General features: G+C 38.6%; 1 protein-coding gene across 5 annotated transcripts in view; it reads left to right on the forward strand.

Moving 5' to 3' along the window:
- Positions 1-17,100, forward strand: part of ide (insulin-degrading enzyme) — a 115,485-nt gene that overhangs the window by 47,264 nt on the left and 51,121 nt on the right. For all 5 annotated transcript variants that reach the window (XM_073027484.1, XM_073027481.1, XM_073027480.1 and 2 more), the window contains exons 13-14: positions 7,175-7,297; positions 12,326-12,408. In XM_073027484.1, the coding sequence (XP_072883585.1) occupies positions 7,175-7,297; positions 12,326-12,408 (206 nt within the window). The remainder of the gene's footprint in view (positions 1-7,174; positions 7,298-12,325; positions 12,409-17,100) is intronic.

The following is a 17,100-nucleotide window of genomic DNA, read 5'->3' on the forward strand; positions in this document are numbered from 1 at the left end:
ACATCTCTCCTCGCTGGCAGTTAACACCTCAAGGATGTGTGCTGAGCTCATTGCTCTGCTTTCTCCACATTCATGACTCAGTAGTTAAGCACAGCTCAAATATCGTTTATAAATTCGCAATTGACACCACTATTAGTATTATCTCGGGTGGCAACATGGAGACATACTCGAGTGAGAGAGGTCAGCTGTTGAATGGTATTGCTGCAGTAACCTTGCATCCAGTGTTAGCAAGGTCAAGAAATTGATAATGGACGTAAGAGGAAGTCGGAAGAATAGACTGCAATCACAAAGAAGGCATGCCATTGCCTCTACTTGGAGTTTGAGGAGATTTGCTATATTATATTTCCATAGGAGTAAGCTGGTGAACAATCTGTCTGGTTGCATCACAACCTGGAATGGAAGCTCCAATACACATGATCACAAGAAGTTGCAAAAAGTTGTAGCCAGCTCCTTTAGGGGCACAGGAATTGATGGTGGACTTTAGGAAGGTGAAATTGAGAGAACACGCAGCAGTTCTTATCAAGGAGTCAACTGTGGAAAAGGTGTGCAGTTTCGAGGTCCTGGGTATCATCACCCAGTTAGCCAGTAACTGTGTAGATGTACACTGTTAACATAGTGGTTAGTATGACACTATTACACACCAGGGCGTTCCGGAGTTCAATTCCAGCACTACTCTATAAGAAATCTCTGTAGGTCCTCCCTGTGAAATGTGTGATTCCTCAGAGTGCTCAGGTTTCCTCCCAAAGGCATACAGGGTAGATTAATTGGTCATTGTAAATTGTCCTGTGATTAGGTTAGGGTTAATCAGGATTGTGGGGTTGCTGGGGCCAGGACCAGAGGGTGCCGTATTGCTAAATAAATAAATAAAACATCCCAGAAGGTCTATCCTGAGATCAATATGTATACTGATGCAGTTATGTAGAAGAAACACCAAAAGCTATACTTTATAAGGAGTTTGCAGAGAATTTGTATGTCATCAAAGACTAGCAAATTTCTGAAGATGTACTGTTGAGAGCATTCTGACTGGTTGCATCACAGCCTGGTATGGAGGTTCCAATGCATGGATCCAAAAAAGCAGCAAAAGGTTGGAGGCACAGCTAGCTCCATCATGGGCACTAATCTCCCCACCATTGAGGTGATTTTCAATAGTTAATGCCTCAGGAAGTTGCCATCCATCATTAAGGACCCTCACTTCATTCTTTGAGAAAGAGAAACAAGAACCTGAAAACTGCATCAACGATCAAGAAACAGCTTGTCCCCCTTGCCATCAGATTTCTAAAAGGTCCATGAACACCAACTTGTTATTCCATTTTTTTGCAGTATTTATTTATTTTATAATTATAGTAATTTTATGTCTATGCACTGTATTGCAGCAAAACAACAAATTTCATGTTATATAAGACAGTGATAATAAATCTGATTCTGAAATCAATAATAATAATGCCTGCCATTGATATGTTTGCCCACGCAAAAATGAGCTGAGAAATCCAATATGCGATATAATATTCTGAAATAGGCAAGAATCCAAGATCATTTAGCAACAGGAACTCTTGTAAGCATTTACCTGGCTGTAATCATCTTGGTTTTCTGTTTCTGGGGCCAAATCACAATTAAACAATTTGAGTCTGAAGCAAGCTTTTACAAAATACATTGTACTTTGATTCATTTTTCACAGATGGGTATTTGAATAATGACTCCATGTATGCATTTAGCAAATCACTGGAAGCTTGCATGCAGGCCACTTCCCATCTGTGGAGACTTAAGTTCAGATACTGGGAGATGGAGAAATTCTGAAGTGTCATTTTCAGTTTCGTAATCTAGCTCCTTATCATTTCAGATGCCAAGAAAGCAAGGCAGTTAGGTGCTTTCATTCTCCTTTGTAACAAATTGTTTTTGTTTTTTTTTTTGTTAATCTGATATTGAAGTTCTAGATTGCCTTGAGAAAAAAATTAAAAATGTAGTGTGAATTATGTGTGGCTTCTAGCTGTAAGAGTACAGGCAGTCCTCGAGTTACAAATGTCCGACTTATGAACCAAGGATGGAGAACGCTGTCCGCCATTTTAAGTCAGGTCGCGAGGGCATCCGCCATTTTAAGTTGGATCGCGACACTGTCCGACATTTTAAGTTGTTGCAGTTGACATTGTGTTGAGTGTGTAACTTTGTATTTGGCTTAAATTTTTCTTAGCAAGATTCACCCTGAACCCGCCGGCCCCCCCCCCCCCCCCGGTTGGCTGGTGGCGCAGTGAGATCAGCGCTGGGCTCGAGAATGGAGGTTCCCGTGTTCTATCCAATGACAGACCGCTCCCGTGCCGGGTTGATGTCGATCCAGTGACTCCATACCATCCGTGCCGGGTTGATGTCGAGCTCACAACTCGAACTTGTTAAAAACACTGCCACCTCCAGTTTAAATTCCTACGCGGAATATTGTGGAGGATGAAATACCCGAACCCAGCACAGCCCCCACTTGTCTCATTTAACCTGTCTCAGTGCGGTGGACTTTAGGACCCGGGGAATCCAGTGCGGTGGTCCTTAGGACCCCACGGAGCTCAGGAGCCGGCAAAGCTCAGGACCCATCGCCTGCAGTGTTTCTGTTCTGTTGACAAGAAGCGATCATGATTGAAAATAAAGTGGAAATAATGAAGTGTTTGGAAAGAGGTGAAATGTCATCGGTCATTGCAAAAGCGTTAGGCTACAGTCGGTCAACGATCAGAACAATTTTAAAGGATAAAGTGAGAATAATGGAGCATGTGAAAGGCCCTACCCTGATGAAAGCTACAATTATTACTAGGCAATGCAGTGGTTTAATTATTGGAATACTTGTTTCTTAAGTGTTTTATATGCATAGAAAGGTAAAATGTATACTATATACTAAGACAAACGTTTGACTAAGTGACGCTAAATAATACCGGATGTACTTGTTCTGATTTACGTACAAATCCGACTTAAAGACGGACTCAGGAACGGAACTCTTTCGTAACCCGGGTACTGCCTGTATGAAAAGTTCTAATAAGATCATGGCACATCATATTGTTACCTGAACTCCAATATTCCGTATCACATGGTTATCTTTCAACCTTTTGCCTCTGTTAAAAACATCTATACTTTACTTCCAGCACCATTTGAGAGTTCTGAAAACTAAACTCCTTTAGAGAAAAACTTAAGCTGCATCTCAAACTTAAAGGAGCCACTTTTTATTTTTGAACAATGGCTTCTATATTTTAGATTCTATATTCGCCCATAAGAAGAAACAGTGTCATAACCCCTTTAGAACTGTGATTCCCAACAGGGATTGGTTATGTGTCCTAAGAGGGCACTAAGGGAAGTCGTCATGGAGTGTTCAAGATTCTTGAGGGTGGAGAGGGCAAGCAGCACCCTAACTATAATTATAATTATGAGACCTTGTGTTATTAGTCAATTGCACTAACTGGAATAATATAAAGGTAGCTTGCCGAACACCAGCGCTATCCCGACTGATATTCAGATTCTAATCTGAATTCTTTGTCAATGTAATTTTTGCTGTTGTGAGGATCTTCATTTTTGTCCCTCCGTTCCTTTGCATGCCACTACCATCGTTCCACCTGTGTTAACTTGCTCCTGTCATCAACATCCGATAGGCATCTCCAATTTCTGTTCCTTTTTTATTTTAATTTAGTGAATCTGAAGGCGGTGAAGCCTTGAATTCTCGTCTTGCTAGGAAACTGCAGAAAGTGCGTCAATGCAACGTTACATGCCTGGAGTATGGTTTTATTCTGTTCCTGTCAGATCAATGATGCCCCATGTGTCTTGTTTGTAATATTGTACAGTGTAGTGAAGCTGTGAAACCATCAAGGTTGCAGGAACACTACCGTAAAAGACCCTGAAGAGGCTATTTATGGTATTACTCAGTTCCAGAAGATGAAAAAAGCATTTGAAAAGTATTGCACACTCTAATTATTTGCTAAGAAAGCTAAAAATTACCTTGGTGGTCTTATTGCTTCTTACAACATTTCCTAAATGACAGCAAGGTGTGGAAAATCTCACACAATTGGTGGTGGATTAATAATGCCTGCTGTATCAGAAGTGCCTACCATTGTTCTCAAAATGGATATCTGTATTTTAAAATCAAGTCTTCTGAGTAATAACTCTGTAACCCATAGTATTGAATGAAATGAGTAAAGCTATTGATTATCAGCTATGCACAGAGCTACAAAAAACAGTACTTGGGATACAACTGGATTTGTCAACTGTGCAAGACAATGAGGCATTGCCTTTGGCATATATATGGTTTATCAAAAGTGGAATAGCTTATGAAGAGATTATCTTCATAAATTTGTTAAAAACAAATATCAAAGGGGAATCAATCTATGACAAGCTCAAAATGTATATTGAGGATAACAGTATTCCAATTAGGAACATGATTTCTTGTGGAACAGATGGAGCACCATATGGTTTAGTGGCATTTATGAAAAAAGAAATTCCAAGTCTGTTTGCAATCCATTGTGTAGCTCCTTGTCAGCATCTTGCAGCCAAGAACCTCAGCCTGCAACGTTTTTCAAGCATGACTCTTGTAATATCTATCAACAAAATTAAAGCTCATCCGTTAAATAACGGAATATTTCACTAGTTATGCCAAGATAACGATGAAGAATTTGAATGCTTCTTCACACTGAAGTGTGCTGCCTGTCAAAAGGCTACTGCTTAAAACACTTTGACCTTTTTGACACTGTGGTTGAATTTTTGCTCAAATTCGACAAGAGCTTGGGAGGCAAGATTGAACTTCTACATGGCGATGTGGCATACCTAGCTGATCTGTATGACAAACTGAACATTCTAAATATGAAACTGCAGAGTGAGAATTTCAATTTAATTCAGCCAAGAAATGCAGTGTCCACTCTTATTGGAAAACTGGAAATATATAAGCAAAACAATGGGAGAAGAATATTCTCCCAATTTCCCTGCATGGAAAGTACAGCACTTTCTTTCATAGAAGGTGCTTTTCAAGAGTACTGCTTACACCTGCAATCACTGAAGAAGGATTTTCAGAATCGATTCAAGGATTTGAACAACCTGGAAATTTAGGACTGGGTAATTTACCTATTTCTTTGCAAGGTGGAAGAACAGGAAGGGAGCTTGCAAGAAGAAATTATCAAAATTCAGAACAATGAAGAAGTAAAAATGCTTTTCAAAAATGTTGGCTTTTGTGATAAAGTGGCTACGCTGTCATGCAAAGTTTTCTGGTCTTTGGGGAAGAGTCAAACTGCTCTTCATTGCATTTCTATCACAATCACAAAATTACATAATCAGAAAAAAGCAGGAACTTTTGGACATTGTTACATGTGGGGACTTGAAACTTGTACTGTCACAGCTTAAACCAAATATTTCAACTCTTAACTAAAAACCATCAAGCCCAAGCCCAAGGAATACATTGATACTGAGGCTGCTGTACAGCGCACAGGTATTCTGTAAGCTAGGTTTACAGACAAATAAAAAATTAAAACAGAATTTTTCTCATGTTAGCATATGGTAGACATGTTTATACACTATGTGGACACCAGAAAGATTATGCCCAAGAGGGTCGTTGGGCTAAAAAGGGTTGGGAAACATTGCCTTAGAGTCCTGTTCAAAGTGGTGAATAGGAGAATATTTGTGTGTTCTTGTATAGATTTCCAGAAAATGTTATATACTTCACCTTGTGAGGTGGTTAGCTGAATTTAAAGCTCATCAAACCATTGATTATTCAAAATATTTTCCAAGTTGCAACAGCAGATTAAAAATAATATGCAGGTACTCAAGTTAGTATAATTGGTTTTCTGACATTCCTTCAGGAGCAGTGTTGGTGTGGCTACTGTTTATAAAAGTTATGAGAGATTTAAGTATGAGCAATGTACATTAACTTACAAATGTATTAATAGATTAAATTGAAAGAACTGTTGCAAATAAATATCAGTCAGTTAAGTGCAAAATCATCTACATTTGACCCAAAAATATTTAGTCTGGCATATTTTCAAAATAGTGAAAAGCTGAAGCAAGGAAGTTTGTCAGAGATTTGGAAGTCCATATTGGAAGACAATTAAATTTTTAAAAATATATATGTTAAAAAATGTTAATGTTTATCTTTTATCTATCAAGGACTAGAATTTGGAAGAGGATGTGGTAGAGGTTATACTATTTAGCTATGTTTATCTCTCACTTTGATTAGTATAAGCAGGTCTAGGCACTGTACTTTGAGAAGAGGAAGTATAGCATAGATTTACAAAAGGGTTATTGTGGATAGTATGTAGGGAGAAATTCAAAATTTTTAACAATTCCATTATATTTGAGCATATAGTCTAAAAGTTAGAGCCAGGCTTTTAGGATATGTAGGAAAAATATTAAAACACAAAATTATTGAATGTTTAGAACTCTATTCTGAAAATGGTAATTTTATCAGCCAAAGAATGGAGATGAATGATATGTGTGACTAGTAAAAAAAAGTTTATTAAACAGAAGACAAAGTCATTGCTTATTAAATACTGTAGTCTCTTATAAAGTGGAGACAAGTTACAGTAATCTTTCCCAATCGAAGCAAGGTAATAAAGCATATGAATAAAATATAGCTACAGAATCTGCAGAATTGTATATATTGAGCTTGAAAGCTGGGAGTTGTGCTATTACCTCCACTCTAGCTGCTTATACTATTGTCACCAAATTGGTCTAAATTTAAATAAGAAATAGGTTTAGTGTATGATATCCAAAGTTATTAAAAGAACAATGGCAAGTATGTGGCTCTCACTGCATCATAAAACAAGCTTGAGAGGATAGATAGTTTATCATGTCTTTTTTTAATGCTCCCTATTTCAGGTTTTATTTCTGTCATACTGGAGCTATCTCAGTTTATCCAATAATGTACTTTGTCATTGTTAGAAAGTAGATAGTAGATTAAGTATTATGTCTGTCTTGTTGCTGCTAGACTTAGGCCAACAAAGGTAGGGTTTCCAGATCACCACCATTGTTATTTTCTTGACCAATTGCACAGCTTGGTTGTGAATTTAGGAATGGTGAGGGGGACATTGGATAATTATTATGAAATCTGTAGAAATGTTTTAACATATTTCAATCGATATTTTATAGAAGAAGGATTCTTTCACTGCAGAAAATGACAAAATCCTACTCCATGTGCAAAGCAATAACAGGATTTGTCTGTTTATTTTTACAGAAATGGCTGAATGCAGACTTAAATGGGAAGTTCAAATTGCCTGTTAAAAATGAATTCATTCCTACGAATTTTGAGATTTTCCCTTTGGAAAATCATACTACAACTTTTCCAGCTCTCATTAAGGTAAACTACTCAGTCTCCAGAAATGTGAATCAGCGATTAGAGTTGAAAAAAATGACATTAATGTGATAATGCATTTTTCATTTATATAAATATAGTTGATATTATTTTAAAATCAACCTTTCCAAAGGGTGCTGTAATAGCGGATGGTTGTTATAATTTAAATTTGCTTAGCTTTTCGTTAGAAAAATGCAGTTAGATCAATAATGGTTTATAAAACGTTGATATTAAAATGTACTCAAATTTGGTGTATTCATTAGGAATTAAAATGTTTTTTTGTTGGAGGGGTGGGAAGTTGAAAGATTTTATTAAGTTAATGCTGATGTGAATGAATATAATATTTTGCTTTAAAGTTTGCAACTATGTTGTAAACATCACATCAGACTTCCAATATAACTCGGAGTCCTGCCATGTGCAGAAGTTCGCTGATGACACGGCCATAGTGGGGTGTGTCAGGAATGGACAGGAGGAGGAGTATAGGAAACTGATACAGGACTTTGTGATATGGTGCAACTCAAACTACCTGCGTCTCAATATCACCAAGACCAAGGAGATGGTGGTGGACTTTAGGAGATCTAGGCCTCATATGGAGCCAGTGATCATTAATGGAGAATGTGTGGAGCAGGTTAAGACCTACAAGTATCTGGGAGTACAGTTAGACGAGAAGCTAGACTGGACTGCCAACACAGATGCCTTGTGCAGGAAGGCACAGAGTCGACTGTACTTCCTTAGAAGGTTGGCGTCATTCAATGTCTGTAGTGAGATGCTGAAGATGTTCTATAGGTCAGTTGTGGAGAGCGCCCTCTTCTTTGTGGTGGCGTGTTGGGGAGGAAGCATTAAGAAGAGGGACGCCTCACGTCTTAATAAGCTGGTAAGGAAGGCGGGCTCTGTCGTGGGCAAAGTACTGGAGAGTTTAACATCGGTAGCTGAGCGAAGGGCGCTGAGTAGGCTACGGTCAATTATGGAAAACTCTGAACATCCTCTACATAGCACCATCCAGAGACAGAGAAGCAGTTTCAGCGACAGGTTACTATCGATACAATGCTCCTCAGACAGGATGAAGAGGTCAATACTCCCCAATGCCATTAGGCTTTACAATTCAACCGCCAGGACTTAAGAACTTTTTAAAAGCTATTATTAATGCTTTTTGAGATAGTGATTTAGATGCATATCATATTTTTTTACTGAGTTAAGTATTGTATGTAATTAGTTTTGCTACAACAAGTGTATGGGACATTGGAAAAAAAGTTGAATTTCTCCATGGGGATGAATAAAGTATCTATCTATCTATCTATGTTTGTAAGGTACTTTGAATTTCCTGCACTGCACTAATGCCAATTGAACAAAGGATTTTTTTTTTTAGAAGTATCTGAAATACTCAAGTAATGTACTTAAAACTTTGTCCTGCCTCTTGTGATGGTGTTGTAACAATGTATACATGAGCCCACCATAGATGTATGATTTGCTTAATCAGTATACATGACTCCAAGGATAAATTAATAACTATAATTAACTTGTCTAAGATGGTATATTTTTTTTTAAAATCAAGTTTGTGACATCATATCACAGGGACATATTCCGGCTGGTGGTGTAGTGGCGTTTGCACTGAACTTTGAGGCAAATGGTCCCGGATTCGAATCTGACCAGCTCCTTACACTCCTTCCATCCATGCTGGGTTGAGTGTCAAGCTAGCAACTCAGCCTTGTATAATAATAACGTTGCTGCCCAATGTGCCACAAAGCACGCAAAGGAACAATACTATTCAAGATTTGTGTTTATTCATTGCGTGGAAAATATATAGTTATCAGTTATGTAAGACTTTATAAATAGGTGCAATAGTAGACTTTTTTTCCCTTTGAACCTGTTTTACATTCACCAAGGATGTGCTTCTCTCTGTACTCTTTTTAGAAACTATCTCCATATCAATTGATTTCCTTAATTTCCACTAACCTATTGATATGTATTTTAAAGAACTCAAAAACTACCATAGCTCTCCAAATTAGACAATTCCAAAGACTCTTCAGCATCTGAAGAAATTTCTTCTCATCCTGATCAATTTCAGATTTACATCTGCACAAAACATACAGTGAAATGCAGTGAAACGACTGGGAGACCGTTTCTCTGAACGACGCAGACTGAGAGACCGTTTTGCTGAACACCTACGCTCTGTCTGCCAGAGAAAGCAGGATCTCCCAGTCCCACACATTTTAATTCCACGTTCCATTCCCATTCTGATATGTCTGTCTATGGCCTCCTCTACTGTCAAGATGAAGCCACACTCAGGTTGGAGGAACAACACCTTATATACCGGTTGGGTAGCCTCCAACCTGATGGCATGAACATTGACTTCTCTAACTTCCGTTAATGCCCCTCCTCCCCTTCTTACCCCATCCCTGATGTATTTAGTTTTTTCCCCCCTCTTTTTTTTCTCCCTGCCTATCACTCTGCCTGTTCTCCATCTCCCTCTGGTGCTCCCTTCCCCCTTTCTTTCTCCCTAGGCCTCCCGTCCCATGATCCTTTCCCTTCTCCAGTTCTGTATCCCTTTTGCCAATCACCATTCTGGCTTTCAGCTTCACCCTACCCCCTCCTACTTTCAAATCTCTTACTATCTTTCAGTTAGTCCTGACGAAGGGTCTAGGCCCGAAAAGTCGACAGTGCTTCTTCCTATAGATGCTGCCTGGCCTGCTGTGTTCCACCAGCATTTTGTGGGTGTTGAGTGAAATGCATCAATTAAATTAACAACCAACACATCTCAAGGATGTACTGGGGGCAGACCTCAAGTGTTGCTACACGTTGCTGAGCCATATCTCAGTGATCAGTGATTGCACTGATTGTCCCAGCTACCCAACACCAGCAGTTAGTCATCACCATGGAAAAGTATAGCACAGAAACAGGCCCTTTGGACCATCTAGTACACTGTGAACCATTTAAACTGCCTCGTCCCATCGACCTGCACCCAGACCATAGCCCTCCATACCCTGCTATCCATGTACTTATCCAAACTTCTCTTAAACATTGAAATTGAGCTTGCATGAACCACTTCTGCTGGCAGTTCATTCCACACTCTTACAATCCTCTGAGTGGAGAAGATTCCCTTCATGTTCACCTTAAACTGTTCACCTTTCACCCTTAATTCATGATCTCTAGTTGTAGTCCCACCCAACCTCAGTGAAAAAGCTTGCTTGCATTTATCCTATCTATACTCCTCATAATTTTGTAAACTTTTATCAAATTTCCCCTCAATCTTCTACCGTTCCGAGGAATATTCAATCTTTCATTATAACTCAGGTGCCCAACCTGGCAAACTGTCCTTGTAAGTTTTCTCTCTACTCATTCTACCTTGTTTACATCTCTCCTGTGGGTAGATGACCAAGACCGCACACAATACTCCAGATTTGACCTCACCAATGTCTTATACAACTTCAACATATAAGTACTTTGATTTAGGAAGGCTAATGTGCCAAAAGCTTTCTTTATGACCCTGTCTACCTATGTTGCCATTTTCAATGAACAATAGACCTGTATTCCCAGATCCCTTTTTTCTTCCGCACTCCTCAGTGCCCCACCTTTACTGCGATACCTACCCTGGTTAGTCCTACTGAAAAGCCACACCTCACACTTGTCTGCATTAAATTTTATTTGCCTTTCTTCAGCCCATTTTTCCAGTTGATCCAGGTCCACTGTAAGTTCTTTTAGCCGCCTTTGCTGTCCACTACACCCCCAATCTTGGTGTCATCTGCAAATTTCCTGATCCAGTTACTCGCAGTATCATCCAGATCATTGATATAGATGACAAACTGCAGCGGATGTAGCACCAATCCTTGCAGCACACTGCTGATCACAGGCCTCCAGTCAGAGAGGCAACTCATTGGTCTGTTGCACCAATAGAAGGTAGGGATTTACATCAAGTTCCTGGAACAATACACTCCATAAAACTTCTCACATAATGTCATAGTTACCTTATTTAGTGTTGATTTCTTTACTATTGTTTCTAAACTTGCATCCTGTGCACTAACAAGATACTACATGTTATGTGTAATGAAAATGTCTTTGAAATTCAGATTTATTTCATATGGTGATTTTGAGATCTTTAGTTAGAATCACAGCAATTATTTTGTGTTTACCTCATTACGTCCCCTCAAAATTTCAAGCACTCAATCTCTTTTAATATCTTTTGTCTAATTTTTCCAAATGGATGTGTTTTCACTGAGTCTCTGCTTGTACCCAAGCCCTCTCATTCCTAAATGATGTGTGAGTTACATTTCCTGATGCAGATATACCCAAAATAAAGAACCAAATGTTTTAGTTCTCTGTTATGAAAATGTCTTTGAAATTCAGATTTATTTCATATGGTGATTTTGAGATCTTTAGTTAGAATCACAGCAATTATTTTGTGTTTACCTCATTACGTCCCCTCAAAATTTCAAGCACTCAATCTCTTTTAATATCTTTTGTCTAATTTTTCCAAATGGATGTGTTTTCACTGAGTCTCTGCTTGTACCCAAGCCCTCTCATTCCTAAATGATGTGTGAGTTACATTTCCTGATGCAGATATACCCAAAATAAAGAACCAAATGTTTTAGTTCTCTGTTCCACTTTCCAAGGATTCTACCTGTCTATCTGTTAACTATCTCTGGCATTCTCTGTTTTCAGATTTCCAGAACCTGCAGCATTTTGCACTTGCATTAAGTACACACAACATTTGGCACAATATTCTAGCATTAGTCCAAATGATGCTTGGAAAAAAATATAATATTAATTTCAGAGGACAACTAAATTTGTCAGTATGTCTGTTAAGTTGATTTCCTACTGACTGGGTTCCATTCTATAAGTGGCTCTTCCATGATCCAAGAAAGATTGGCAGAGTAATATCTATAGCTCATTTGATCATTTGTTCATTTGACTTTTTAAATTTCGTTACATTTTTGTTAGATGTTTTGGCAGGTGAGTCTGTATACCAGAAGTTAGGATGCTTATTTTTAATAATGAAGTTGCAGTGCTCTATTTTCTGATTTGATCTTTTTATTGCAGGATACTGCCATGAGCAAAGTGTGGTTCAAGCAAGATGACAAGTTCTTTTTGCCAAAAGCATGCTTAAACTTCGAATTTTTTAGGTATGTTCTTCAAATGGTAATAAATTCCAGGAGTAGAAATAATGTGTAATTTTAAAATATCAGTAGAGAAACTGTTGAAATTATACTTCATTCAGCTATTTGCTGAGAAAATAGATTGTACATTTATGTAACACTGATCATTTATAGATATTTGTCAGTGAATGCTTGTTTTATTTGTTCTTTAGCATACTTGAGCCAAAAACCTTGTGACACAGTGCATATACAGTATTTCAGGGCATATTGTGCACTCTCTAAAGAATGTGTGTACTATCTGGAAGATGAGTTTTTAAAATATGTATGCTTCATTGAGTGAAAACAGAAGAAAACAAAATAATTGCCTCAAAGTAGGCAGAACCCTAAATCACAGATGTGCATTTATTCAAAAATGAGTAATATGTGCATTGGTAAAGTTTCAGTTTCCATACCAAATCCACCGACAAGAATTCAGTTACTATACCATGATTTTTAAAAATTCATTCAGACACCAAGTTGATACCAGCCATATCTAAGAACAGAAAATAAATAAAATTTCTCAGATGGCAGACTTACTGGCTACAAATTTCACATCCTGTAGGAGCATGGGATAGTTCATAGGTCTTGGAGACAAGGAATGTAAGAAATAACTGAGCTTAAGCCAGCATCTCTGAGCTTGAGGGCATCTGGATTCATTGTGGAGCATAATGAAGTCAGAGAAATTCCTCGATCATGGGTTCCAAGAACAGGCCACCTGCACCGGGACCAGTTCTGGTTTAATGGGTTGTATTTCTGTGGAATGGGGCCAGATACAGTGGCATGCAAAAGTTTGGGCACCCCTGGTCAAAATTTCTGTTACTGTGAATAGCGAAGCGAGTAAAAGCTGACCTGATTTCCAAAAGGCATAAAGGTAAAGATGACACATTTCTTTAATATTTTAAGCAAGATTGCTTTTTTATTTCCATCTTTTACAGTTTCAAAATAACAAAAAAGGAAAAGGGCCCAAAGCAAAAGTTTGGGCTCCCTGCATGGTCAGTACTTAGTAACACTCCCTTTGGCAAGTATCACAGCTTGTAAGCACTTTCTGTAGCCAGCTAAGAATCTTTCAATTCTTGTTTGGGGGGTTTTCGCCCATTCTTCCTTGCAAAAGGCTTCTAATTCTGTGAGATTCTTGGGCCGTCTTGCATGCACTGCTCTTTTGAGGTCTATCCACAGGTTTTTGATGATGTTTAGGTCGGGACTGTGAGGGCCATGGCAAAACCTTCAGCTTGCATCTCTTGAGGTAGTCCATTGTGGATTTTGAGGGGTGTTTAGGATCATTATCTTATTGTAGAAGCCATCCTCTTTTCATCTTCAGCTTTTTTACAGATGGTGTGATGTTTGCTTCCAGAATTTGCTGGTATTTAATTGAATTCATTCTTCCCTCTACCAGTGAAATGTTCCCTGTGCCACTGGCTGCAACACAAGCCCAAAGCATGATTGATCTATCCCCGTGCTTAACAGTTGGAGAGGTGTTCTTTTCATGAAATTCTGCACCCTATTTTCTCCAAACACACTTTTGCACATTGCAGCCAAAAAGTTCTATTTTAACTTCATCAGTCGACAGGACTTGTTTCCAAAATGCATCAGGCTTGTTTAGATGTTCCTTTGCAAACTTCTGATGCTGAATTTTGTGGTGAGGATGCAGGAAAAGTTTTCTTCTGATGAGTCTTCCATGAAGGTCATATTTGTGCAGGTGTTGCTGCACAGTAGAACAGTGCACCACCACTCCAGAGTCTGCTAAATCTTCCTGAAGGTCTTTTGCAGTCAAGATGGGTTTTAATTTGCCTTTCTAGCAATCCTACGAGCAGTTCTCTCGGAAAGTTTACTTGGTCTTCCGGACCTCAACTTGACCTCCACCGTTCCTGTTAACTGCCATTTCTTAATTACCGTAGATTCCGGACTACAAAGCGCACCTGATTAAAAGCCGCTGGCTCTAATTTTAGAAATAAAATCTATTTTATAAATGTACAGGCCGCACCGAATTTCCGGCGGAATGGATTTTCGGCGCACTGGATTTCCGGCGGACCGGATTTTCGGCGCACTGGATTTCCGGCGGACCGGATTTTCGGCCGCTTGTAATATGAGATATTTACACAGAAAGATATTACACGTGTTGGGCTTCAAATTCTGCCCTGTGTTCGTTTTGGAAGAGAGACAACCAACACCGGATTACAGTGCAGCGTGGCTTTATTGCAGAACGCGTTTTGCCTTCCCCTTACATTCTGCTCTTATTTATACTCCTTTTTCCCCCAAACCAAACCCTCGCTACACATATTTGGTAAGGCTAAACTTTGTTATACCTACCGGTATTTGGTAACATCGGACACTTCCCGATACCATTCACACACGAGTTTTACTGTTTTTTTGTTTACTGAATCGCTAGCAGTTTCGGTGCAGCGGAATCCTCAGTTTCGCTCCCTCCCTCCCTTGTACTGCTGTCTAATATCACGTGAGCCATTCCTGACCTGAAGCGGCAGTCCCAAATTAAATCTCCACCGTCTCACCATCGATTCATGTATGCCAAGATTACGCGCAGCAGCTCGATTTCCTTGTTCAACCGCCAGATTGATTGCCTTTAACTTAAAAGCTGCATCATACGCTTTTCTTCGAGTGTTTTCCATGTTGATGAGGGTGAGTACAAATGGCTGATTTACAATAATTTGTGAAGTGCGCTTGATTTATCGTACAATTTCATTGGACCTCTGTGAACTACTCATCAATTTTATTGGTCTACTGTTACGAGGCAAAATGTTTTGGCGGCATGGGAAAAAACCTTATATTAGCCGCACCTTATTATAAGCCGCTATGTTCAATGCTGTTCAAAGCATGGGAAAAAAGTAGCGGCTTATAATCCGACATCTACGGTACATTACGAACTGAGGACACGGCTACCTGAAAACACTTTGCTATCTTCTTATAGCCTTCTGCTTTGTGGGCATCATTTATTTTAATTTTCGGAATGCCAGGCAACTGCTTAGAGGAGTCCATGGCTGCTGATTGTTGGGACAAGGTTTGAGGAGTCAGGATATTTATAAAGCTTTGAAATTTGCATCACCTGGCCTTTCCTAACGATGACTGTGAACAAGCCATAGCCCTAACAAGCTAATTAAGGTTTGATACCTTGGTAAAAGTTATCTGAGAGCTCAAATTTCTTGGGGTGCCCAAACTTTTGCATGCCACTGTATCCTAATGAGATTGAGGATGGTTTCATTAGAATGACAGATGGTACCAGATAGAAGATTAAGAGATACCGAGGAGTTAAAAATTGGATTTAGAATCAATGTATATAGTCAAAGTGTAATGAAATACATGTGTTATTGACCATGTGGAACATGACACAGTCATATTAACTGATAAAAGACTCACGACAAACTACTAAAGGAGCTCACAGGTCAGGCATAATCTGAGGAGAGAAACGGGCGTTTTGGGTTGAGACTCTTTATCTGGATTGATGTCGGGTTTCAACCTGAAATGTCAACAGATGTTGGAACTTGTTTAATTTCAGCAATTGATTCAAGTAGGATGGTAGTTGTTTGTGATCCCACTGTACATCTAACAGTAGTCAAAAATGAATGACTAAATTGCATTTTTTATCTTTCACAAGCTCAAAACATCCCAAGTGGTTTTCAGATAGTGAAATGCTGATAAAGTATAGCTTACTGATGTAATGGTAGAAGCCTAATAAATTGAGAAACAAATTCCAGTGCATCTGAGTTCATACCATTGTTTTAAGAAATCCTTAAGGATATTACAGGGAAAGACTAACAAAGCACAAAATGTTGATATAGAGGCTTAACGATCTTTAGTAATCTTTAGTAAAATATAATAGAATAAGAGAGAAGCTAAGAATCTTTTTGCTTTTAGAATAGGTGAGCTTAATTTGCAAACATTGAGATAATACATGAATAAATATGGCAGTTGCAATTATATAAAATTCTATCATGTGAATGAATTAATAGATTGTATGAAATAGTTTGATGTTTTTCACATTTATTCATTTCATTGCCTGTCATTGATGTGCTTCCCATTGCTCTTTATTGTAGAGTTTAAGCAGTTCTGTATTTTTCAGCTGTAATCAACTTTATTGTGCCTACCACAATTCATTGAACAGCTTGCTTCATTGTGGTAACATAATTGATGGCATGTGTTCTAAAACAATTAAACCTGCCCTCTATTGCTGTCCAACTTAGAGCAGATTCTTGAGCCTGTGTGCTTAAAGTGAATTTTCATCGCTGACTACAAAGGAAGAGCAAAATAAATGTTAAGTAGGTCGTCTACAACCAGATACATCCAGCAGAGATTGTAACTTTTGAGGAGAACTGCGGAGGCATTACACAAAGATTTAAGGCTACAGAGTGATTTATTAGTGAAGCGTGATTTCACTAATTTTATAAATTTTTGCAAGACAGCACTGTACACTCAGTGGCCACTTTATTAGGTGCACTTGCATGTTAATGCAAATATCTAATCAGCCAATCATGTCATAGCAACTTAATATATAAAAACATCCAGCCATGGTCAAGAGGTTCAGTTGTTGTTCATATCAAACATCAGAATGGGAAAGAAATATAATCTAAGTGACTTTACTTGTGGAATGATTGTTGGTGCCAGAGTGATTTGAGTATCTCAGAAACTGGTGATCACCTGGGATTTTCACACACAACAGTCTCCTAAGTT

This window comes from Hemitrygon akajei, chromosome 23, assembly GCF_048418815.1.
Source record: "Hemitrygon akajei chromosome 23, sHemAka1.3, whole genome shotgun sequence".
NCBI classification, from domain to species: Eukaryota; Metazoa; Chordata; class Chondrichthyes; order Myliobatiformes; family Dasyatidae; genus Hemitrygon; species Hemitrygon akajei.